The 26,638-nt window shown below is 44.8% G+C and overlaps 1 protein-coding gene across 1 annotated transcript in view; it reads left to right on the top strand.

Annotated features, from left to right (window-relative positions):
• Tmem178b (transmembrane protein 178B) overlaps positions 1–26,638 on the top strand; it is a 381,702-nt gene that overhangs the window by 127,687 nt on the left and 227,377 nt on the right. Inside the window, exon 2 of the mRNA XM_026788582.1 lies at positions 4,937–5,050. Coding sequence (XP_026644383.1) covers positions 4,937–5,050 — 114 coding nt within the window. The remainder of the gene's footprint in view (positions 1–4,936; positions 5,051–26,638) is intronic.

The raw sequence follows: 26,638 nt of genomic DNA on the forward strand, positions 1-26,638 counted from the left end.
GGCCACCCTTAAGGATGTCTGCCCTAAGATGTAGGAACAGTTTGGTAATTTGACTACACAGTGAGCTGATTTAATAGTGACTTAAAATTTTTTCTTTTACTTTTTGAGATTATAATATAATTACACTATTTCCCCCTTGCCTTTCCTTCCTCTAAATCCTTTCAGATACCCTTGTTTACTCTCTTTAAAATATGCATATATATGCATATGTATATATACATATATCCCTAAATATAACCTGCTCAGTCTGCATATGCTATTCATATGTATATTTAGGGCTGATAATTTGATACTGGATAACTAATTTGTGTGCTTTTCCATGGGTAAGACTATTTCTCCCATGCTTAGCCCCCCTTAGCTGTCTTTCAGTAGCTGAGAGTCTGCCATCTTTTCCCCATTCATTCATATATCTATTGCTGTTGTCCTTGTTCAGCTCATGCTTAGACAGTTATGTCGGTGAAACTATATGTGCTATCATTTTTTCTCCCCCCAATGTAATATTTTTATTGATTATTTGGGAATTTTATATCATACACCCCTTACAATTACCATTAGTCCCAAGTCAGCTTCCCACCCTTGTGACCTGCCCCACCAAAGAGGAGAAACAGAAACAAAATAAATAAATAAATGAATGAATAAATAGAATGTTCAATTTGTGTTGCCCTGCTCACTGGAGCATGATCAAACTCCCAGTGGCCAGCCCTTTAAAGAAAATGGAGTCCTTCCCCATCCTTTAATCCAGGTACATTGGCTTCCTGTTTATGCCACCTTTCCATTCAGAGGGTGATTTATTGGTTACCTAATCAACAGTTACGTTACTCTGCAAGAACACACACCATAGCAGCATCATTTGCCATAGTCAGAACCTGGAAAAAGCCTAAATGCCCCTCAACCAAAGAATGGATAAAGAAAATGTGGTACATTTGCACAGTGGAGTACTATACAGAAGAAAAAACTAATGACATCTTGAAATTTGCAGGCAAATGAATGGAGCTAGAAAACATCTTATTGAGTGAGCTAACCCAGACCCAGAAAGACAATTATCATATATACTCACTCATAAGTAGTTTCTAGACATAAAGCAAAGAAAACCAGCCTACAATTCACAATCCCAGAAAACCTTGACAACAAAGAGGACCCTAAGAGACACATACATGGATCTAATCTACAACGGAAATATAAAAAGACAAGATCTCCCGAGTAAATTGGGAGCATGGGGATCATGGGAGAGGGTAGAAGGGGAGGGGAGAGGAAGGGAAGGGAGCAGAGAAAAATATGTGTTATCATTTCCATCACCCAAAATTGCCAGCTCTCTGGCAAAATGCCTAGCCAGCCTAAGTGTTGTCACTTCCGGGTTCCACGGCCACGCATGCATCATCAAGTGTTCAGGCCAGGCGAAGAATGGTCATGTGATCTGCGTGTGACGGGTCACATAAGCTCCTGTGTGCAACTTTAGAAAACATTCAAAAACTGAACACGCCTGCTCCACTTTCTTCTCTTCCCCTCTAAATAAACTCTTTAAGTGGGTTCTGTTGTGTGTCTTGTGATCCGTTCTAGCGCTTGATAAATACAATAGGGGTGCAGCTTCTGACATTACTAGGAGACATGGCCTGACAGCAAACTTCCTAATCCTTTGACTCTTACAATCTTTCTTCCCCCTCTTTCAAAATATTCCTTGAGCCTTATATGTGGGAGATGTTTTATAGATGTATCTATTTGGACTTTATCAACAGCTCTGCATTTTGATCAACTACAGTTTTCTATAATGGTCATTGTTTCAAAGAGAAGTTTACCTGATCCTGGGTGAGGATTACACTTGTCTGTGGGTATAAGGACAATATTTAGAATGTAGTTAGGGTTGTATGCTGAACCAGGTACTGAGGCCAGGGTCATCATGTTCTTTTATTCATGATACCTGAGAAGAGAATGGCGCAGTGAAAACTAGGTTGATTTGAAAGCCTTGTGTTGAGAAATGAAGCTAGGAGGATGGAAAGGAAAAAGGAAGGCTGCCTTCCATCCCTACACATTCCAGAAGACTGTCTGCTGGAAAGCACAGACAGTACCACTAGGGTGGAAATAAGCCCTTGGTCTGTGTGGAAACGTAAATTTATTTGATTGAAAAATTCCTCTTTTTTTCTTAATTAAAATTTTTCATTCATTTTACATACCAACTGCAGCTTCCCTTCTGCCCTCCTCCCATCCTCTCCCCTCCCCTCTCCTCCCTTTTGCCCCCCTCCCCAATCTACCCTCCCTCTACCTCTGTTCAGAAAGGAGCAGGCCTCCCATGGGTGCCAACAAAGCATAGCATAGTAAGTTGAAGTGGGACTAAGCTCCACCCTTTGTTTTAAGAATGGACAAGGTAACCCTGTATGAGGAATATCTTCCGAAGAGCCAGTCAAAGCAGTAGGGACAGGCCCCGCTCCCACGGCCAGGAATCTCACTAGTAGACCATTCCACAGGACCATCACATATGCAGAGGTCCTACGCTGGCCCCGTGCAGGCTCCCTAGTCATCAGTCCATGGTCTGTGAATTCCATGAGCAGGCCATTTGCTTCTGTGAGTTCCCTTATGGTAACCCTAAGCCCCCACCCCTGGTTTTGTACAATCCTTCCTCCCTCTCCTCAACACGATTCCCTGGGCGTGGCCCAGTGATTGGCTGTGGATCCCCGTATCTGTTTCCATCAGTCACTGGATGAAGGCTCTCTGATGGCAATTGGGGTAGTTACCAATCTGATTACAGGAGATGGCCAGTTCAGGCTACCTGTCCACCGCTGCTAGGAATTTTGGCTGGGATCGTCCTTATAGATTTGTGGGAGATCTTTGCATCAGGTACTACCTGACCCTGAAATGCCCCCACTCTCAAGTCATCACTGTTGTTACTCTCCTCCTCCACCCACCCCTCAGTCCAATTCCTCATGTCCCCATGCTCACCTGTCTCCGCTCTACCCAGAAGCTTTCCTCTGTTTCCCCTCTCCAGGGAAACTGTGTGTCCCCTTAGGGCCCTCCTTGTTACCTAGCCTCTCTGGGACTGTGTGTTGTAGCATGATTATCCTTCACTTTACAGCTACTATCCGCTTAGGAGTGCGTACATACCATGCTTGTCTTTCTGTGTCTGGGTTACCTTCCTCAAGATAATTTTTTTTTCTAGTTCCACCCATTTGCCTTCAAATTTCCGGATGTCATTGTTTATAACAGCTGAGCAATACTCCACTGTGTAAATGTAAATAAATTTTCTTTATTCATTCTTCAGTTGGGGGGCATCTGGGTTGTTTCCAGGTTCTGGCTATTATGAACACTGCTGCTCTGAACATAGTTGAGCAAGTGTCCTTGTGGTATAATTGGGCATCCTTTGGGCATATGCCCAAGGATATAGCTGGGTCTTGAAGTAGATTATTCTCAATTTTCTGAGAAACTGCCATATTGATTTCCAAAGTGGCTGTACAAGTTTGAACACCCACAGCAGTGGAGAAGTGTTATCCTGCTCCACATCTTTTCCAGCATAAGCTGTCACTTGTGTTCTTGATCTTTGCCATTCTGGTGGAAGTTGGAATCTCAGAGTCATTTTGATTTGCGTTTCCCTGATGGCTAAGGATGATGAACATTTCTTTAAGTGTTTCTCAGCAATTTGAGATCCCTCTGTTGAGAATTCTCTGTTTAGGTCTATACCTTATTTTAAAAATTGGATTATTTGGGTTTTTATACCCAGTTTCTTGAGTTCTTCATATATTTTGAAGATCAGGACTCTGTCAGATGTGGGGTTGGTGAAGATATTTTTCCATTCTGTAGGCTATTGTTTTGTTTTACTGATAGTGTCTTTTGCCTTAAAAAAGCTTTTCAGTTTCATGAGGTCCCATTTATTAATTGTTGATCTCAATGTCTGTGCTACTGGTGTTCTCTCCAGGAAGCTGTCTCCTGTGCCTATGTGCTCAAGGCTATTTCTCATTTTCTATTCTATCAGGTTCAGTGTAACTGGATTTATGTTGAGGTCTTTGACCCATTCTGACTTGCATTTTGTGCAGGGAATTCCATGCAGGGCAATAGAGATGGCTCTATTTGCATTTTTCTACATGCCAACATTTAGTTATGCCAACACCATTTATTGAAGATGCTTTTATTTTCCATTGTATAATTTTGATTTCTTTGTCAAAATTCAGGTGTTCATAGGCGTTAATTTCTGTCAGGGTCTTCTATTTGATTTTATTGATCCACCTGTCTGTTTTTATGTCAATACCAAACTGTTTTTTTATTACTGTAGCCCTGCAGGAGAGCTTAAAATGAAGGATGCTGATACTTCTGGAAGTTCCTTAATTGTACAGGATTGCTTTTAGCTATCTTGGGTGTTTTGCTTTTCTATATGAAGTTAAATATTGTTCTTTCAAGGTCTGTAAAGAGTAAATTCCTCTTTTAACCTGAAGGTGGTGTGTTCATGTGTGTGTGTGTGTATATATATGTGTGTGCATATGTGTGTGTGTGCATATGTGTGTGTGCAGGTATGTGTGTAGTTGTGTGTTCACGTGCTTAGGTAGGCAGGAAGACACCCTTGGTGTTATTGATAAATATTACTCTCAGGTGCAATCAGCTTTTTAAACTTTGAAAGCTGGTTTTCGTTTCTGTTTTTTTCTTTTTTTAAAATATGTTTTCTTAAGGCTAGGCAAACATGGAAACCACTTAAAAAAAACTTCTAATAGTCCAAATTTTGATTCTTCCACTCCGTTCATGACCCTAGGTGCATTTTCCTTTCTAAGGCATTCCATCTGATTGTAGTTTTACTCTCTTGTTCATTTTGAGTCAAGCTTATTGCATAGCATAAACTGTAACTCTCATGAGGCTCCACATGAAACATGTCTGTTTCTTCAGGATGGGTGTGTGGATCCCAGGATGCAGAAGAGGTGGTCCCTGCCTCATTCACACTTGGTTTTCTGTTTCTCTCTTCTAGGAGAAATTGAGAGATGCACGTACATCAAGTACCACTACTCCTCAGCAACCATCCCCAGGAACCTCACATTCAACATCACGAAGACCATTCGCCAGGATGAGTGGCATGCCCTGCGTAAGTGCAGCTGCGTTCCTGTGACTGTTCCGTGATGTCACTTGGAGGGCGTGGGGGAGGGAGGTTGTACGTACTCTCTGAGATCTGCGGATGGTTTCAGAACACTGGCATGGTCATGACTATAGGTCAGAATTGCCTGAGTTGGTTCTGATGGCATTGTAGATTTGTGGCGTTTTGTTTCAGATTTTAAAAAAGACCAAACCAATCAAGTCAAATTCAAACCACTCTTGGTTAGACAGTGATCTTAATTCGTTCTTCTGGTAGGTATCTGAAATTCCACCTACCCAACGGGATTTGCTCTGGGGATTTAACTCCGGCACATCTCTAAGTTGCTTATAATACTATTGTGGCAACCTGCTAGTCCCCTGTGCTGTTATTTGTAAAGGGCGAGGCATGCTCATGTACCTCGGGGATCTGCACTTAGGTGGAGGTCATTAAGAAGGAGTGTTGACTCTGCTTCCAAGCGTCTGTGTGCCTTCAGATGATAGCAGCTGGCTCATGTGTGATCAGTCAGCGAAGAGGTGAATATCTATGCCCATCAGTTTGGGAATTTTTAGTCGAGGGATCCTTAGAGACTTGCATTATGGTGAGAGAGTGACTTAATGAGCAAACAGAGATGGTTAGCTATTTAACACTTCTCCATGGGAATCCATTGCCTGTCTATGGCAAGGGAGCTCTCGCTCACTGCTGGCCTCATTCTTCATGTTGACCCACCCATGACACACTTCTATTGGGGTTGCCAGGTATTCTTCCTGTGTCATTTTTTCACCCAACAGCCAAAGGACTGGGCTCAGTTTATAGCCGCATAATGGTGAGCATTCTTTTATCACACCCCATAGGCAGACTCCCTTAGTTGATGAACTCTAAAGAAGACAGTCCTTTAGGCTAGAACATTCTTTTTGTCTCATTGTTATCTTCTTGCCTTGTTATCATTGCATGCGTAGAGCCCACAGGGTGGCTGGATTTTATGCATCTACAGCTTGGAGTGGGGAATGGAGAGGTAAAAGAGAGTAAGTAAAATTAAAATAGAGCAGCCACTGGTTTCAGGGGGAAACCATACAAAAATGGGCATCCAGGCGATGTCCCCTCAATGCTCCTGGTCTGTGATGACAGAGTAGGTGCCAGAGGATGACCCTGCAAGCCATACTGTTGTCACTTTAGAGGCGCTAAGTAGCGTGAGAGCTAGGGACAGAGCGCTAATGTTCAAAGAGTGTTCCCATGTGCTAGCCATTGAGTTAAGTATATCACATACATATTTAATTTTAATGTGAGATTGGCCTTAGAGACTCAAGTAATCAGGGTTATTAATTTCTATGGATGGTAGGCATGGAAGACTCCAAATATAGAAATATATGGTGATAATTTCCAGTTTCTTACAATACACCTGTCTAGTGAACATCACTTAAAGAGATGTTCAAGGTGCATAAGTCTTGTTGATTAGCCATACAAGCATAATAGATTCTGGGATTCATAATAGGATTCAGAATATAAGAGGAAAAATTACTGACATTTCCAATTCAAATGGACTTGGCCTGTCTGAAGTTCCCAAGTTTCTCTGCATACCAGGCATATACTGGATATCAAGGCTGTGGGGAGCTCTTTTAAGGAGCTAGAGTCTGGGGTGGAAAAGGGTGGGGCTGGAGAGAAACACTTACAAAGCAAATAATTACATGGCAGTGTGATAATTACAACATAGTAGAATTGCTTCAAGCAATTAAAATAGTTTGTGGGGTGATTTTTTTCCAGCCAGAAGGAGAATGATCTCAGTGTAAATTGCAGACACTTCAAGGGCAGCCTGGTGAACTCTATTGGCTGTGGCCAGGGTAGATGTCTAGAGTTGCAAGAGATTTTCCATCGTGCCATCCTTGGAAGTATGCCACATGGCATCATCCAAGAGAGAGAGAGAGGGAGGCTTTGTGGGGGTCCTCTTTGAACTCTGTGTATCTCTGGGGTGCTCATTCTCCAAGCATAGTGCTGTTGAATTCTGAAAAATCTAGCAGGCAGCTTCTATAGCCAAGCAGTGTGCTGACTTCTATTTTTAACAAATCAAAGCCATTTCAACGATTGATTCATGTGAGGTCTCTAGCCCGTGATGGTGGGTGAAGCTGATGCTCCCCTTTGGTGATGGATTCATTTGCCCCTTTCATGAAGTCGCCTAATGGGCTATTAAGCTGGCAGAGAGCGTTTGCCATGCCTGACATCTATGACTGCTATTTTAAGCCAAAGGGCGAGTGAGCATCTGTCACAATTGAAGTTGGTCCTAAGTATAACTGAAAATGGTGGCGTGATGGAGAGGCTTGGTCATGTCCATGTTAATTTTCAGAGGTCAGATTTTGGCAACATGAGGTAGGAAATAGGCACAAAAACCTCTTTGGAAATATATTGTGTTAAACACATGGGGAATCTGAAACTACTCTATTTGGAGACTGTGCTATATTGCCATGCCTCTCAGGAGTCATCTTTTGATCTGAAACTACTACCAGAGCAATGTCCTACATCACTATTTTCAAGTCAACAGGAAACAAAAATAAAAGATGAGTTTACATTGTGGGGAAAAAAGAAATATATTGGAAGAAAGTAAACATTAGGAAGTTTGTGAGATTAGCTTTGAAAAATGTGGGAAGACCCCACCCAAAACCTGATTTCTTGGGCTGGGGATGGAGCTCATTAATAGAGTACTTACCTAACCAATATATGTAAGCCAAGTAGTTATCTCCATAGCTGGAGAGATAAAGCTCATGCCAATTTTGCATCATCGAGTGCTTTAATAATCCAAAGGGGACAAAATAAATTCATCTGTTTATCATTTTGTAGTGTGACCATAATATCTTATATTTTATATTTTTTCTCTTATTTTTTTTCTTAGAGGGAGAAATAGGATGGGGGCTGTAACTTGTTTGTTATGAAATAACTTAAGATGAACATTTGAACTTTGGTTCACTTTGGATCATACACTTTTCATTGGGAATTTGCGTGTGGCCTGATCACTGCCCCTGTTATAGGAAAGCAAAAAAAAGCTTTCAAGTAGGAAAAGGCACAATTGACTTAAAGCTATGTCGCACATTTTGAAAAGTTAACCCACCAATGCAAAGCTTAACTGTGGGGCTCTAGGCTCTCCCATCTCATGGTCATATGAACGGCAGTTGAAAGGATCAGATGACCTATAGATAGGGCACTGTGCTTCCAGATCCCAGTGTGTCAAGTGCTTGCCCCACGAGTTAAAGGAGGGGTCTTGGTACATGTTTGCATGTGCAATTGTGAGGGGAACAGAGGGGTGGCCTTCATGTTCCAGTGCTCCGGGTGAGTTGGGATGAGGTTGTGACTCTGGCGTGAATGGCAAGTGTTAGGAAGGTCTCATAGGTGTCTCGTTTTCCTCCTTACCATGGGGAATGACAAGACTCCTCCTAGAGCTCCAGTCTTCGTCCTTGGTCCACTCAACCTGGCTGCCCTTCAATGCTGTCAGCTTGCTTTAGTCCCAGCGCAGGCGGGAGGCAGGGGCCGGGCAGCTGCCTCTGTGGACTGTAGGTGTTCTGCTCTCCTCCATCAGGTCTCCTGCCGTTTCTAGGGCTGGAAAAGGACAGGACAGTGTCATTGGCCATCAGGAGATTAACTTAGCAAATGCCGCTGTTTGGGTCGGTTGTCTGGTTTAATACTCAACACATGATAGAGTCTGATTACCAGTGGCTGGGGGAAGCCAGCTGGCACTGCCAGGGCATCGCAATGGCTTCTCTCCCTCTTCTTACTAGAATACACTGCCGTGAGATTTTCACAGCCCGTAATTCAGTCTGTGGCGGCAACACCTGTTTAGTGACTCTGTGTCCTCAAGTACTCCACCCCCACCCATAACCCTGGAGGCCACCCCAAAAGGTTCTACCTCTGTCCTCCCTGTTATTATGTCCTCTGACCTGTCTTGTCTGCATAGCTAGGATCATACATACTTGCTCAGGGGATAGCAAGGGCAGATGGGTGGGTGAGGGTGTCTCTGAGTGACCTGAAACAAGGACCCAGCAGCTAGCTTGGGTTGGCAGAAGCACCATGGCAGAAACTGCTAGACAGACAGACGCTTGAGAGGGGAGAAGGCTGGATCTCCTGGTTCTGACTTCCTGATCTACGTGGCAGGAACTTAGCAGGTCGTTGTACCTGAAGTCCCCAGGTGAGAGCCCCAAGAGACTCAGTCAGTCTGTCTGTGAGCTCACAGTTTTGCCATTCTGCTTGGTGTGGGCATCTAAGATAGAGATTTCAGCTCACAGATGGTTGCCCCAGGCAGTGAAGATCAAGGCACTGGGACTCCACTCCTGAAATCCTATCTTCTTCATTATCTTTTGAGAGGCTGAGAGCCAAGAAGGCTAGATTTTTTTTTTTCTTTAAGCCTCCTCCTGTTAGAACTGAGGGTTTAACTAATTAGATTGGATGCCTGCTTTGCACCTTTCCAGCTGGCTGGGAGGGAACTGGAGGCGGGGAGGGGAAAGGGAGGGAACACGTCCCTGTGGGAGGGAACAGGTCCCTGTCTTGACTTCCTGGCCTCAGGCTACCACCTCACACACACTGGCCTTGAAGCTATGCCCTAGGTACTTAGAACAGATGCAGGACCCAGACAGGCTCGTGTTCACCCCTAGCCTGTGTTGCAGCCACTTTATCAGTGTGTAGAGAACATTTGTGCCGCAATTATCCATGCAGCAGCGAGGAGTGGGGCATGGCAGAGAAAGCCCAGCCTGTCTCAGAGAGGGAGAAGAGAGAGGAGAGAAGGGGGTGGGGGAGGGAGGAGAGAGAGACGCAGGGATGGAGACCTAGACTGTGTGGGAGACAAGACATTGTAGTCATCTGCTATGTAGTTAATTCCTGGGAATTGAAACATCCATCCTGGCCAGAGGAGAGAAGCTCTTGCAACTTATCAGGCTTTGGGAGCCCAGGAAGTTGCAAGATTTACCCGGCTTACATAAGCAGCACCAGTTGCTGCTGAAAGGAGCTGCTCCCGCCATCAGAGTTGCCTGTAGGCTGTGCAAGGAGGGAAGCCCAGGGATGCAGTTTTGTGGGCTGTCACCTATGCTGGAGTGAACATCTCAGTGATTTAGCTTCATCTGAGTTACCTACGCTCTGCTAAACCACTCCTCGTCTGTGCTGCGTGCAATAAGTCACCCCAATAATCGTATGGGTACACTAAGCTAGACTTTGGGTGGAACTGTTTCTTTGTTGTCATCTGGGGTGTGCTATCTGGGGTGAATGGCTGTTTGTTCACGTTCCCCACAAACAGCCAGACAGCGTGGACCTGCTGCTAAGAGGGTCGAGAAATTACAGCTCAGAGCTCTTATGCTCACAGCAGACACCAAATGGATGCTCAGCTCCTCAAAGCTCTTATAGGTCAGCTCAGTCTTGTTGGGACGACACTGCAGCAGTACTATTCCAGGGTAGGCCAGACCTGGCCCGCCTCACCCTGCCTCTCCTATGCTCTCTTCCTCACCATTTGCTCTTCCTAGAATTAGAGGACCTGTTTTCCATCTGAGCCTTCCTCCAGTTGCCCCCAGCCCTGCGCCACAGGGTGGCTTACCACCTCTCTCCGTGGCATTGGCATTATGCTAGGTCTTCGCTCAGTGGCACCCGACTTTCCTTTCTATGGCAGCTCAAGCCAGTCCATTCCTCTGTAAATGACTCTTCTCCAGTCTTTTCTTCCTACTTGGACTTTGCAGATTTCCGCATCTCAGAGCAGGCCAGATTCCTGGTCCATTTTTTCCTCTGCCATCTTGCATGGTAAGATAGATATTGTGGATCAAGGGGCTTGGGCTAGAACCACCAACCTTGGAGATAGACTAACCATCTCTTGTTCACATGGGCTGTAGTGTTGTCCTATTTCCTCAGAAGAATCTAGTCTGTTGCTATGGCTCCTTTGCAGATAAAGTAACCAGGCCAGGCAGCGAGGAGCTACCTGGAGATCCATCTCAGCCTCAAAGGAGCCTCAGATTAAAGCCTCAGAACCTATGCCTGAACTTTGGCCCTCCAGCAATCTTTCTCTCCCATTTCTGCTTTTGGCTTACATTATGTAAAGCAGCCTAATGAGGTAAACATTCCCGACATTAGCATCTTAGGTCCCCTGCAGTTCAGCCCTTTTCCTTCTTCTGCTTCTGCTTTCTGGGCCCAGCCGGTGCTAGGTTCTGACTGTGTGCAATCTGTTGTGAGCTGTCTCTTGCTTGCAAGAGTGGCATCCAGAGGGGCCTTTAGGAGCAAGATGCCATCTCTGGAACTGGGAAAGCTTGGTAGCGCAGACATCCAGCCAACAGAGCCTTGCTATACGTTGCCTGGTAACGAAAAGTCCTTGCTTTTTGCAAACCATTGCATGCCTCTCTGACCTAGGTCCTGCAGGGAACATTGTAAACCTTTTGGGACATCCACACAGCCTGCAGCCCAGAGGCTTCCCTGAGCCTGCTCTCCTAAGACCCCTGTGGTGTTAGTGCAACATGTAAGGCAGGGAGCACAAACCCCTTAATAGGACATTGCACTTAGACCCTCACCCTGTTTCAGCTCAACTCATGCAAGGACAGCTCTCCTCTCTGCCCAGATGTATTTCTTCATTCCACTCTCTCGGGATCTTGCCATAAAGCAGGCCACCTAGTCAGATGAACCATCTGACCTTCCCTGGATAGCATTTTCTAAATTTACTTTTTCGGGGTCTTACTCAACAGTAAGGAGATGATTCCAGTAACGTGGAGGTACACATGTAAATACCTATTCCCCTGCTTAGCTAGTTGGTCTGGTGAAAGTCAATGCTGAAAATGGCTGGGAGAGAGAGAGAGAGAGAGAGAGAGAGAGAGAGAGAGAGAGAGAGAGAGAGAATGCTCTTGAGCTGAAGAGAAAGACAGAGGTCTGGAGTAAGAGTGGAGAGGAGTGCAGTAAAGTCTTCTGTGTTAAAGACACCCATGCACTAAAAACCACCTGAGAGCTATTGTGCTGGCTTTGCTGCAGCCCTCAAGCCACAATTCATCTGAATGTGCAGGTCCAATTTTGCACTGGGAATTAGTCAGGAGTCTGGCCTGGAGGCGTTCTCACAGCATCTGCAGATTGGAAGTTGTTTTCCGCTGGCCGAGTAGACTGCTCTGGATGCCACCAGGGGAACTGGGCACAGCCCACCGGCTTCCTTCATCCATTTGTTCATTTACTCTTGCAATATCCATAGGGTGTTTTTGCTGTGAGAGTTCCCATGTTTGGTGCTGGAAGGGATATTAAAAGATATTCCGCTTCCCAAATTGGATAATATATTTCTAAGTGCTGGCCAGGCAAGGGACCAAACCGCTGGTTGTTTGGTGTTTATTGACTACAAAGAGTGTACAGGACAGTGTTGCCAATTTATATGTGTCGTGGTTCGCAACTTCCATACTTAAATTAGCAAGGATTCATTATGGGGAAAATAAAAGCAAAATTTAGCATAAGGTTACCAGATCACAGAGGCATGGTGTGCTTGGGGTCTGTGCCTGTCTGGTCTCTCTTGTGGGAGCTGTCCAAGCTCTAGGTGCTGACCAGGAAGCTCAGTGCTGTAGGTAAGTCTTTCCAAAAATTAACCAATCAGAGCTCAGCATCCAGCATTGGTTGCTATAGTAACGAGGGGGCGCTTGGTGCTGGCTCAGTGTGCCAGCACCAAGGACAGCTCAAATGGAATGCTGGAGCAAGGCAGGGGTGTAGGCACGCAGACTTCTAGCATCAAGGCCAGGGCAGAGACAATGAAATTGGATGTGTGACTGTTGGATTTGGGGCACCATGCAATTTCTTGGGAGGAGGCCTAACCAAAGGGAATAAAGTCCTAGTTTTCCAATAAACATGAAGTATCAGAGAAGGAAAATATGCAATAGAGAATAGTGGCCAAGAGAAGACTGGGGTACATAGGGTTTGCTATGCCCACAAGATGTAAGGCCACACAGAGCTATAGTTTCAACTGCCATTAGGTTTAGTGATGGAACTGGGGAAAGAGGTTCTGAACATGGGTGGAATTTCAGACAGGTGTCTGGGAGGTGACAGAGCATAACAGAAAGAGTTGCAGTGTTCCTTCTAACATGGAGTCTGTCAAAGCCTTACCCAGGCTTATAGTTCTGGGTCCATGGCCAGGCAGTCAGTCACATCTGGAAATAGAAATGCAAATTTCTAGCTAGCAGACCAGACATTGAATTGGGAGCTGCAGGGATGGGTCCCAGAATCCTGTGTGAGCCTGTAACACATTCAAGGTGGAGAACTTTTAGACTCAGGGGCATGTTATGGGCTGTTACCATCAAAGGTAGCTCAGGGCAGAAGAGAGCGTGAACCCTGGGAGCTGGGAGCTGGAGCTTGCTTTGGCATGTCTTCTCACACGGGCTGTCTTGGTATGGGTGTATAACTTTGGGGGTTTAATTCCCATCCACCCAAGTTGTGCTTTGAATAAAGAAGCATGGGTGAGCTCTCTCTCTCTCTCTCTCTCTCTCTCTCTCTCTCTCTCTCTCTCTCTCTCTCTCTGCATTATATGTTTAAATTCCTGGCTTCAAATCTATGTCTTGGATCTACAAAGTGCTAAATTACTCAGAAACAGGCTTTGCGCTGGGACACCGGGTTGAGTTTGGGCTCTGCTGCATCTTCAGATATTTGACCCCAGGCAAACAGTTTTAAGCTTTTTGAACTTAGTACATGTCATCTGAAGAGCTGAGGTAGTAATTCCTGCCTGGAGACTTATTATAAGGCTTAAATGGAACGAAATGATTCATGAAAGATCTCTTGGTAACTGCATAGAGTCTGATGCCAACCAATATTAGATGCTTTAATGTTGGAACCAAGGCAGTATCCTAGGCGCTGAGGTCCTGGTGGGACCCAGGGGAAATGAATACCTCTGCAATGGCATTTTCACTGATAAGGCTGCTCTTCTGTTATACTCGGGGAAGCCTGCATGGATGGGCCTGGCTTGCATGAGGCTGTGCCAGTTGTCTGTTGTGAGTTTGCTGTCTGCACAGGTGTGTATACTGGGAGCTCACATCAGGTGTGCATGGCGTGGGAGTGGGAAATGGCTGAGGGTGTTATTTTGTGACAGCGGCATATTGTGAAAAGAGTTTTGGAGCAGAAAATCCTGAGTGTTTGAGATTCTCAGTGGCATAGCAGCAACCCTTAATTTATGAGTTGTATCCAATAAGAATGCTGTTTAGACAACAACATGCTTCTAAGAGAAGATTTATGTACTCAGTGTCTAAAAAGGAACACTTCTGAGTTCTGAAGACAAACAGTGTGACTGCATTTGTAACGAAAATTGTCTAGGCTCTTCAGAAAGCTTTCGTCTTCCTGCTGGAGCACAGCCCCGCCTTCCAGGAGGATATATGCATTTTTCATAGGTACTGTGCAAAAGTGAACGCTTGTTACAGAGGAGGATCCTGGGAGAATGCTGGCTGCTTAGAGAAGGCTTGCTGGAAGTATGCAGATGTGTAGGTGGGGCACTCTCTCACTCTCTGTTTTCAACCCCATCAACACCCCCACTCCCCGTGGCCCACAGGGCAAGTCTTGGCTATGAGTTGGCTTCTATACATTCAAACTGCCTAGTGAGGAAGACCCAAATTGCAGGGTGATGGGCTGCCTTGCAAATTGCCTCTAAGCTACAGATGATTTTTGGGAACTGTCCCCTTCCTGCCTTGTGTTCTCCCCTGTTTTCTGTCTTCTTTCCCTAGTATTTAATTCTACTTTGAGCTTGGAGGTTATAGTAAGCCAGGAGGTCTCCACGGTTCCAGGTCATTGTGGCCTCCGTGAAGTAGTTGTTCATGGAATCTGGTCTAGAGGTCTTGAGAGAGGAAATGCAGACTTAATGGTATCTGGCTTGCTTTGCTCTCCTTGCATATATATCTCAGGTATATACGCCATAGAAATTAGCATAGGATGCAATGGGACATTCTTAGATCTCTTCAAACTCAGTATTCCAATTAGCACCGTCTAAAGGAACTTCCTGCTGTGAAAAGTGTCTGCACTGCCCGACATGGTAGCCACAAACTGCATTTGATTACTGTAATGGTCTGCTCTGTCCCTTTAAGAGAGAAACCACACCCACTCCCTTCCTGAGGCTAAGGAAAGCTAATCTTTAGCATCCAGCCTGAGTCCCTTTTTTTCCAGTCTCTCTCTGGAAGAGGCAGCTTCTGTCTTTCCCCACTTCTCCCCCTTCCCCCTTCCCCCTTCTGTCTGTCTCTCTGTCTCTCTGTCCCTCTCTCTGCTCTTTTCCCTTCTCCCCTTCCTTTCCATAACCCACTAAATAAATATCCAACCTCACTCTGCATGGCGTGCCTATCCATGTCTCTGTTTCTTGCCCACTGTGTGGCTCCCTGCCTGGGACCAGCCACCTTCAGAGACCTGTGGTATGGTCTCATGGCATGCCCATCTGTCTGTCTCTACTTGTGGGACTGGCTTCCCTATTGAGGTCTCTCACCTACCATGTAGCTCCTTGCCTGGGACTCGTGGCCCACTGCAGCCACTCAGGGAACTGTGCCATCCCTGCCTGGGACTGGCTGCTCTCGGGACAGGACCACTGCCCGCTGCCTGCTGCCACACACCTGCGGCATGCTCTCTGGACCCGCTTCCCGCTGCATCCACTCAGGGATCTGAAGCAGTTTACTTTTACCATTACAGTTACTAAGTACTTGATATATGACTTCTTTACACGAAAGTAGGAGGGAGACTCACTGGGAAGAATGGGAAGAGGCAGGGGGTTTGTGAGTGTGTGTGTGTGTTAACCAAAATTTATTATATTCTAGTATGGAATTGTCAAAGATTTAAAAAGAAAAGAGATATGACTACTTTAACCAAGAAACTGAGTTTTAAATTTTATTTGATCTGAGTTAATTTACATTTAAATAGTCACAGATGGCCAGTGGCTATTTTATTGAACACAGCCATTCCAAATGAGCAATCCTTGTGTTTCTTATATGGATGCTACTTCCAAGTTCCAACTTGACCATGCACATATTAAAAGCACATCCTTGTAGGTTACTTAGATAGTCTAAGTAACCCTTTTCACAGAAGGAAGAGTGCATATTTCTTTATGTCAATCAGACCTTGGTTTTGCACTCTATGCTTGGACTCCCAGTACCCACAGCTCCAGAACTCTCTGAGACCATTACTGGTCTTTTTTTTTTTTTCTGACCTTGACTCCATGAAGGAAAGGAGAAGAAGAAAGTTCTCAGCATCTACCTGTGCCTGACCTAGGCCAGGCTGTCACAAGAATGTCCTCTGGGAGGTAGCTGCGGAGGGAAGGAGAGTCTAGGCTGAGATGCTTGTGTGATGGGAAACACTGGCCTAGGCGTGGCCCTCTACAGTCTCTTGATTCAGGCTGAAATGGCTGGACCTTGATTCTCCCACACTGATCACTTCTTAAATATGGACCATTGAAGTGGAATGATCTGTAATATGTGGCTCTCTATGTCTGAGGGACCCCTAAAGAGGCTAGTACTGGAGGCCATTATGACTCTTTCAGAACCTGGGTAACAGATCCTGTGGTGAAGCGGGCCTGTTCTGGGTCCCAGAATTCACCAAGTAAGCATTCTTCTGACACAAGCTGCTGAGTTTTCTAGAAAGGAAACTGAGATGTAAGAGGTAAGAAGCCCCCCCCCCCACCAAGCTTTAGGGAGAGAGAAATGTACATTGAATCCAGGATGCTGTGATGGTAGAATGTATTCTCTTCTGCCCACCTACCCTTGGGAGGTATCCACATCCCACCCACCCTTGGGAGGTACCCACATCTCACCCACCCTTGGGAGGTACCCACATCTCACCAGGCAGGCCCATGCCCCTTCTTCTCTCTGAGTGGATCGCTCCCCTCCGTCTTCTCCCCTTCCCCACCATGCCTGTTCTTCTAAGCCATTGCCTATTGTAAGTGAGGCAATGAGCAAGCTGGCTGCACCCCTCCATCTAAGAGCTGAAACATTCAAAGGAAATGAAAGAAAGCTATTTATTTTCCACTTCTCTGTTTTTCTTTTTCATTTAATTACTGGTATCACAACAGGATTTTTTCTATTGCCTTTCATTGCAAATGTATAGTATTTCATCTACATTTATGAGCTAAAGAGGCTTTTGTGGACTACCCTAAAAACCCAATCATCATTTATAATAGACAGGACTTCTTTGGAAATGGGTTCTGAATTCTAACTAAGTGACTCACAAATGAGCTTTTTAGAACAGAAAGCTAGAGTCTTTGCATCTTTCTAGGCAATTTCGCCTCTGAATGAACTTGCCATCGCCACTCTGCCTACACCTGCCTTTCTTAGGCAGGATTCGCCTTCCCCCAAGGCTGACAAACGTTGACTCCCCATTCCCTGTTCTCAGCCCATAACTAGCGCTGACACAACATTAATGAATGTCCCATGATGTGCCCATTGTGGGCTCATATGAATGAAACCCAGAAACCCAGCCGAGGAACATCAAGCGTCCTTGGTGCTAGGGTTTTTTTCAGTCTCCGCCTCCAGTCTTAGTTCACATTGGTAAAATGAAACTAATTAATATACAGTTCCCTGAGGCTCTCTGCTTGGACACCTGACACCAGATTAGCAATGAGCAGCTGGAGGTGTGTGTGTGTAAACCTCTGAAGCCGAGAGGCTGCTAAACACGGCGTGGAGGTGACACGTTTGACTGACATCAACATCTCTATTCCATCCATCACTCCACTGCACGGCCTCATTCCCAGCCTTTCAGAGCCTGTCTGGTTGCCATGGAAACTAGGAACTGCAATGGTACACAAGTTACTTCCTCCTGAAAGCTCGGGGGTGAGCATCCTCTCAGGGGGATGGGTAGAGGGGAGGAGAAAGGTCCCTTCAGGGAGTTGTCCCAAAGTGTGGACGCGGTGTAATGCTGATGCCAAGTTCCATGCCAGCCCCCCCCCCCCCCCCCGAGCTGTTCCTTTCCTCCCACCCTGGCCTGCTAATGGAGTTCCTCCCCACTTGGCCAGTGTAGATTTTTCAGAGTGTCACATGAGAAGTACCATCCTCCTCGCCTGTGTTGCTTTCAGTTTCTACTCTTAGGAGCTAAAGGGAAACTTTTCCTTTCTGGGAAGTTAAAGTGATTCCACATTGGGAGGAGCAGGAATGCCTGGCTTATGGTTAAGGGTTGATAGCACAGCCGAGAAACGTACAACATAATAAAAACCGCCAACCCCACTGTGTTTCCTCTTGAAACGGGGATAGAGGAGCTGGGATCTTGAGTGTTTACAAGTTCCAGTCAGAGCTGTGGAACCAGGCGCTGTCTTTGGTGGCTCTTAGAATGACCTTGTGGGTCTTGCCTTCACTGATGGTGACAACTGACGGCATGTGGTATAGACAGCAGTGAGGTAGGAGTGGGATTGACCGGTGAACCTAGAGTCTCTGAGAGAATGAACAGGGGCGTGACGTGAGGATGGCGAATGCCAGTGCCAAAGGATGACAGACAAAATGTCATCATAGTATTCAGAGGGGGGAAAGAAAGCAGGTTGTAAGAGTGGTATGTAAGATGGACCCAAACACAACAATCGCTTATACAAATAAGATGTATTGTGCTTCTCCGGTTCACCAGGAACTCTTCTAGCTTTAGATGGAAGAGGCCACAGTTCCTACACGCATGGAGCTTTCTATCTTGTGTGATAATAAAATGACCAAATACTGAGAGTGCTTAACACAGATGTGCCAGCGACATGTCATAGAAACACCAACTACCATGAGATACAGGCTGTATCTGTTTGACAGTTGAGGAGATTCAGGCTAGCAGAGGTTAAAGAACTCATTGAGAAGCCGTGTAGTATGAGCAGTATGACTTATGATACCTTAGTATGGGGTTGATGGAGGAGGTATCATAAGTCTCAGATAATGTTTCTAACGTAGACCTTTAGCAGTGAGATGCGAGACTCATAGGATAAGGGGGTAAGGAAATGAGTATACTGACGTGCAAGTAAGCAATGTGGGGAGAGCTGAGGTTCTGAGACTCACGAAATCCACACTAGCTCCTGTGGCTGTTTTGTAACCTCCTCGCAGGTGTACAGTTCCTGGTTCTTACATCTGAGAACCATATTTACCAGTAATGCCTATGGGCAAGGAACATGGGAAACTTCTACAACACAGGCTGATACTTCTTTTTTTATATCCAGAAATAATACTTTCAAAAGTTAATTGAACCCAGGTCATAACAGTGGCATTTAAACTGCATCCAAACACATCAATCATTTATTCAAATATGTTGTCCTCTCCAAAACTCATGTTGACATTCGATTGCAATTATGCTAATGTTGGAAGGGCGGTGCTGCTAAGAGATATTAGATTATGATCTAATGAGGGGATTTGCCTTTCTCATGGGACTGGATTAGTGTGGTAGTTTGAATAGGGATGGCCCCCATAGACTCATGTGTTTGAATGCTTGGCCTATAGGGAGTGGCATTGTTAGGAGGTGTGGCCTTGTTGGAGAAAGTGTGTCACTGTGGGGGCAGGCTTTGCATACTCATAGATGCTCAAGACACACCCAACATGAGACAATTCACTTCCTATTGCCTGTGGGTCAAGATGTAGATCTCTCAGCTCCTTCTCCAGCACCATGTCTGCCTGCATGCCACCCACCAAGAGGCTAATGGACTAAACCTCTGAAACTGTAAACCAGCCCCAATCAAACGTTTTTTATTTGTCAGAGCTGCCCTGGTCATGTTGTGAAAGAAACCCAAGCTAAGACAATTTGTTACCACAAGGGTGGGGTGTTACTGTGAGTGTTGGTGCACAACTGTAATTCCTGCACTTGGAAACTGCATCAGGACGATCAGAAGGTCCAGGCCAACTTTGGCTACCTCATACCTCCTAAAAGCGATAAAAGTGGAGGTTCTTCCAAATCCCTTTGCACACCCCCTCTGACTGTGAATTGAAGTAGCATGAGACCCTCACTGGCACTATGCTCTTGGACTAGAATCATAGGATAAGTAAATATTTTTTTCTTTACAAATTACTCAGTATCAGGCATTCTATTATAGCAATGGAAAATAGACAAGTCTCTAAGACATGCATGCAGTATGAAACTTTTGGCCCATAAGTCTCAAAGCTGACCCTTAAAAAATTCCCTGTTGTTAAGCAAGTTCCCTTTTGTCATAGCCATTAGCTCATGAAATTAGTTTCATGTGTGTTACATCAAGACCAAGCCCTTGGTGTTTCATTTCCATTTCTAATCAGCTGAAAAATATTAAAATGATTGGTGAAAAATAAGAGTTAACTGAAACAATCCATAAATTCACTAGTTGTTTATGAATTCAGATTTAAGAAGCTTTTCTTCTCCTGTTTTTTTTTTTCTTTTTTTAAGTGTGATTCTCCTCTCGGAGTCATGAGAAGGGAAAGTCAATGGTGGCTATCACTTACCCCAGAAAAAGGGTTCTGCTGTCTTCCTGGGTTGGAGCTGTGAATAATTAAACACGGTCCCAGACTCCCTTTTTTCTTTCTTGAGGTTGAGCTTTATAAAAATTTCATGGCAAAGGACGCGTAAAGGAGTGGCTCATGTCTTTTAGATCAGCTAAGGGTCCTCTAGTGTGGTCTCTTAACAACCTCCACAGGCCTCTGGGAATCGGAGGCTTCCTCAGCTGGGGACGACCAAGGGGTGAGCGAGGAAAGCAAGGGAAGAGCAGCCAGGCCTCCTCTGGATGCGTGGCTTCCCTAGGCTCCCTGGGCATCCCCCAGGAAGTGCACGGATGGTGCTCTGTCTCCACGTTTATTAGTGATCAGCTTAGTCGTCATAGTTGGCCTCATCATTAAGTATTTATGGGCTGCTGAGTGAAAGGCAACTGTTGAACAGATGGGGCACCCCTTTCAGAAGCCTCCCAAGACTGTCTAATGCACCTCCTTCTCAGGGATAGTCTCCTGAGACAGAATCTCTAAGCAGGAGTTAATTGGCTATAATTGGTATTATTTGTTTGGGGTGGGGGGATAGAATACCTAATTGCACTTTAAGAATTAGTGAATGTATTTTTAAAGATGCCATGGTTCTTTTGAAACAGTTTCCCTACATGGGTCTGGGTATAAAGTATATGTAGTTTCTGGCTAGGATTCAACTTGGGGGTCAAAAAAGGGTATGTGTGTGAAGCAAATAAGGCTTGAAATCCCACGGACTAAGGCCGAGTTAATTGAGAAGGTGTCAAGGAGTTTGAAATGTAATAGTAAATCCAATTAATTTTGGAAGGAAAGAGGGCATTTGAGACAGATGTCATCCTTAAATGGTACTCTGGAAAACAAGCGTCTAGCCATCGTGACTCCTTTACATCTCTGGGTTCGGTCTTTCCCTGCAATCTTTTTCTCCAGTCACAGGTCCACCGAGAAGCGTGAGAACCCACCCCCTTTCCTTGTTACCCTCAGGCATCTGCGCCTCTTATATTGTCACTTTCCTCCTCCATCACCTTGCTTTTCCCGATTATCAACTAAGGCGTGATTATTACAGAAAATTTTGATAGAAAATATGAAAGAAGAGGAAAAAGAGTCACCCAGCTTGTCACCATCAACAGATGAATAATTGCCATGGGGTAAATCCATTTCTTCTATGGCACAAATAATACTTTATATTTAATTTTGCGTTCCATATTTTATCTATAATTATAAGAAAAATTATATGATTGACAAACATTCCCTGTGTCATCAAGGCTCTTCATAAACATGATTTTAAATGGCTTCACAATATTCTACCATATGGATACACATAACTTATTTAGCCTTTCCTATAAAGTTAAATATATACATTAGCTACTTCTGAGTGACTATAATGTTATAATGATAGTCCTCATGAATGAATGGTTATATTTCTGATAATTTGTTTAAGATAAATTCTGAAAGTAAGAACTATTAGATCAAAATATAGAATTATTGAGGTCAGGTTCATTAAATTATTTTTATATTTATTCCATGCATGTGAATATTTCGCCTGTATGTATGTATGTATGTATGTATGTATGTATGTATGTATGCACCATCTATATTCTTTATGTCCACAAGGCCAGAAGAGAGTGTGGATCCCCTGGAACTGGAATTATGCATGGCTGACAGCCATCATATGGGTGCTGGGAATTGAACCTGGGTCCTCTGTAAGAGCAACACATGCTCTTAATCACTAAGACATCTCTCCAGCCCCACTTTTTTTTTTGATTCTTGATAAGTAATGCCAAATTGATTTTTAGAGAGGCTGAGTTAGTTTATAGTCTTATATAGTTTATCTACATTGGAAATGCCTTTCTACCTCCAGACCTATGCTTACTCCATTGATGAAGAGTAGTTTCTCAGTTTTGAAAGTTTCATTCCTGCGATTAGGACGAGAGTTGGATTTGAGGTGTTAGAATCATTTGCTTCTCCTCTTTCTTGTCAACATCTCCGAGTGAGTCAGCCACATTGGCTAAGATGCTGTAGCTTCTTTGCTGTCTTTGGGGTCTGTTGAGCCACGGCCACATTACCAAGTTCAAGGAAGGAACAACAGAACACAGGAATTAATCTACATTTTGCAATTTGTGCAAAAATGTAATTAGATTCCGTCTCCAGAGGTAATCCATTAATGTAATCAATAATTGCAGTCACTCAGAATGTAACCTTAAGAAAAATTGCAGATGCCTCATAAAAATAAACACTTGCTTAGTAAAACAATCCCACACCCAGGGCAGCCATTTCTGCATTTCCCTCTCATATTTGATGTGGCGTCTCCTCCAACATCTTCTCTAGGGACAGAAGCAAAGCCCGATCCATACCTCCTTATAGGGTGTGGAGCCGCTGATGCCCGGTGAGGCCTGCAGTGCCATGGCTCCATCCTGGACAATTCTCCCATGGTTGGCTGGCAGGTGCCTCATATAATTGACTATAGCAACTGGTCAGCATTGCTTTGTCCTTACACTTTAGCTCTAAGATGGACAGACAGACAGAGGCACACATGGAGGTCAGAGGATGCCCTTCAGGTGTCAGTCCTTACCTTCCCATCTTGTTTGAGACATAATCTTTTTGCTGCTTTGCACACCGGCTTGTGAGCATCTAAGAGATTTTCCTGTCTCCACCCCTCATTTCTGTGTAGGCATGCCGGGATTCCAGATGCTTGTGGTACTTACTGTGTCTGGCTTTTACAGGGGATGTGAATTTAGGTTATCAGGCTTGTACCACAGCTGCCTTTATCAACCACGGAGTCACCTCCCTAGTTCTACCTTCATTTGAAACAGAAGTGAAGGACTAGGGACATGTCCCAGTGGGTAAAATAGCTGCCACGCAAGTGTAAGTACTTAAGTTTGGATACCCACAATGTAGATAAAGCCAGGCATGACAGTTCATGTCTGGAGTGCTAGTGCTCCTATGGGAAGACTGGAGAATCTCTGAAGCCCAAGGGCTAGCCTGGTATACACAGTGGTGGATGACAAAGAGACCCTGCTTCAAACACACTGAAAAGTGCGGGTCAACACCCGATGTTGTCTTCTGTGCTTCACATGTGTGTTGCAGCATGCACACACCCGCATCTACCCACATGTCACATACATACACCCAGTGTTCATGCAGACAAGGAACAACAGGATGAAACAGCAGTTTAGGTGGGAATCAAGCACTAATTGGCTCATGTAAACTTAGGGGCTCAGCTTCTTTGCCTCTTCCTGTTCTAGCTTGAGTTTTTCTTTTTCCAAAAGGTTTCCTCTCACTGGGTGGTGTTCATGGTTCTTCAGCCATTCTGCCTGTGTCAGCAGGCAGGCCCATGCCTCATTAGGGGCCTGGCTCCCTGCTACCAGGTCTGTTGGGGCCCCCCATCCCTGAGCAGAGAGCTAGTAATGATGGCATCATATAGCTCAGCCAAGGAAGCCTGAGGTTACTGCCTGGGCCCTGCTGAGAGCTGCCCTCCGTAACAGCCAGAGGGCCCTAGATGATGTCAGTTCCTTGAGTTGGAAAATTCTTCTGTAAATTGGAGCAGATGGAGGGGGAACATATTGATTTAGATGTGGTCACCCTGGAGGAGCCTACCCATTCTGAGATGGGATCCCTGTCCCGTCTCAGTTCCCTCCCGTCTCCCCTGCGAGTTCTGGGCACTGCTTGTGTATATATGGTAAGCGTACTTTCTGTTAACATTGTCATTATCTTTGGCTTTGCTTTCCTACCCTAGGAAAGGGACATGGTTTTATTCCTCTTTCAAATCCAATGCTTTGTGTGATATACCAACACATAATAGGAACGAGAGACTTGTGAAAATTCCAGATTCTTGATCTGCCAGTCCAAATGACTGGGACGAAACCCATTTGTTGTTTGTCCAATTATTTTTCATTGATCAGTTTGTCCCTCAACACTCTTACATGCATGTATAACACATTCTGGTTACACTTGCGGTCCTCCCCACCCTTATTCCCTTTCTTCCAACAAGCACCCCCCTTCCACTATTACATCTTGTTATTTGTTTGGTTTCTGTTTATGACCCACTGAGTTTAACCAGTCCTCACTCCTCACCCCTCCACATGAGCACGGGTATGAGCCATTCCCTGGGAGCATGGATGGGTAACTTATTAGTGGTTATATCACCAAAGACCATGACTCCTTCCTTCCCAGAAGTAAGTCAAAGTCTGAAGCAGAAATGGTGGAATAGTTAAACACACGAGGGTGCTTGCTGCTCTACAGAACCAACTTCTACAAGTTGTTCTCTGGCCTCCCTTATGTGCCAAGGTAACCCCCAAATGCCTAAATAAAATGTTTTTAAAAAGCAACACAAAAATCTTAAGCAGACTTAGTAATTTGTATTTTAACGAGTTTTGAAGATTCTGTACACTAGCTTCAGTTGGAGAAATCCCAACCTAACGTTGGGATACTGACCTCCTTTGCAGCAATGGTCTTTGACTATTCTCCTAGAGGTTCTTTGGCCAGCGGACACTAATAGCAGGTCTGTAGTTATAGTTTAAGACCATGATAGGAATTGTTGGGCATAAAATAAGAATAGTGCACAGCATCTGTCCTCTGTTGCTTAAAATCTAAAAGTATGTATATTCATAGACAAGTCACTCCAGTAAGGGATATCCTAGGGGAAAGCAAAGGCCAAAGATGGTGAGAAGTAGAGATCATTTTATTGAGGTTAGGATGATCCAGTGAGATTTTTTTTAGGAGGTAGAGTCAGATTGGGTGGACTTTGAAGAATGGATGATGATTGGCAGGTCTAGATGGGAAATAATGACTTCAGAGACTAAGCAGAACTGGAGCAAAGATACTGGAGGCCTGAGCTGGGACATTGGCGTCTCATGAAGCTAGAACGGAGGGGGTGGAGGTTTACTGTGGGAGAAGAGGCCAACACAGGATTGAGATTTAGGCATGTCAGGATTTGCCAGTAGGATTACACCTCGTCACATTCTCTGATCCAGAACTGGGCCCAGGAGTTTGACCATCGCATTTCCTCGTACCTGGTTAATCAAATCCTATTCCCACATGACCCTCAGACCCAATTCTCCCCCAAATGGCTCTGAGCCACTGCAATATTCTTTGTGGCTGCTTTGATACAAAAGAGGGATACCCAAGAAAGGAAGAGTTTGACCAGTTTCGTATTGTCTGTGCAGACACGAAGCGGGAGCTATCCAAGTCAGTGGGTGACTAAAAAGGCATTTATATTTGGCTTCAAAACCCATGATGTGATTGCTGGCAGCAGGAGCGGCACATTTAACTTCCTAATTAGGCAAATATTCAAATGAGCTGGCATTCTCTGAACACATGCCACCCAACCCAAAGACTGTGTAAAAAGAAACCCAGTGATCAATTTTTGTTATTTTTCATTACTGACATTAATACTAGTTAGAACACTCAGGGTTAGCATTAAGAAGTTTCCGTTACAGTGGCTTCTGCAGTGAATGAGTTTCTGTCTTCAGATCTTTGTCACTGGCTTTTCACTAAGCTGGTGACAACTGCCAACTGCTACCACATGTCAGAGTCATTGAATAAAGACTTTTATTTATTGCAGTCAGGGGAAGGTTATTATATCAGTGATGGTTTCCTGGTTGCTGTAGATTATTTTCTCAAAGGATGGCCTCTTTTCTGTTTTTTTTTTAAGATTAAAAAATTAAACACTTTTTATATTTGTATTTTTGAACATATTTACTCTCCAACTCCTCCCATAATTATCCTTTCCATACTTTCTTCCTTTCTACCCAACTTGGAGATTTCTCCTTCTGTTCCTTTTCCTAATGGAGTCCAGTTTGTGTTGCCTAACTAACCCTGGGAGTAGGACCCGCCCTGGCATGTGGTGGGCCTACGAGGGTCACATAGACCCGCCCTGGCATGTGGTGGGCCTACGAGGGTCACATAATTCAATCAAACCGACTCTGAGTCCCAGCAGCTATCAAATGCCAATAGCTTTAAAAGTGTGTGTGTGTGTGTGTGTGTGTGTGTGTGTGTGTGTGTGTGTAAATATGTGTAAATGTGCATGTAGTCTGCAGGAGCCCATGGAGGCCAGAGGCATTGGGCTCCCTTAGAGTTGGAGCCGGAGCTGGAGAGATAGGTGGTGGCGAGCCTCCTGGGTGCCTGGAGCTGGACTCAGGTTCTCTGCAAGAGCAGTATACGCTCTTCCACTGAGCCAGCTCCCTAGCCCCTCAAAGCATGATTTGTGTAGCTGTCTGGTGCTTATGGCAGGCTAGCAAAAGGCATTCCTGGTTTTAAT

This window comes from Microtus ochrogaster, unplaced genomic scaffold, assembly GCF_000317375.1.
Source record: "Microtus ochrogaster isolate Prairie Vole_2 unplaced genomic scaffold, MicOch1.0 UNK4, whole genome shotgun sequence".
In the NCBI taxonomy this organism is placed as follows: Eukaryota; Metazoa; Chordata; class Mammalia; order Rodentia; family Cricetidae; genus Microtus; species Microtus ochrogaster.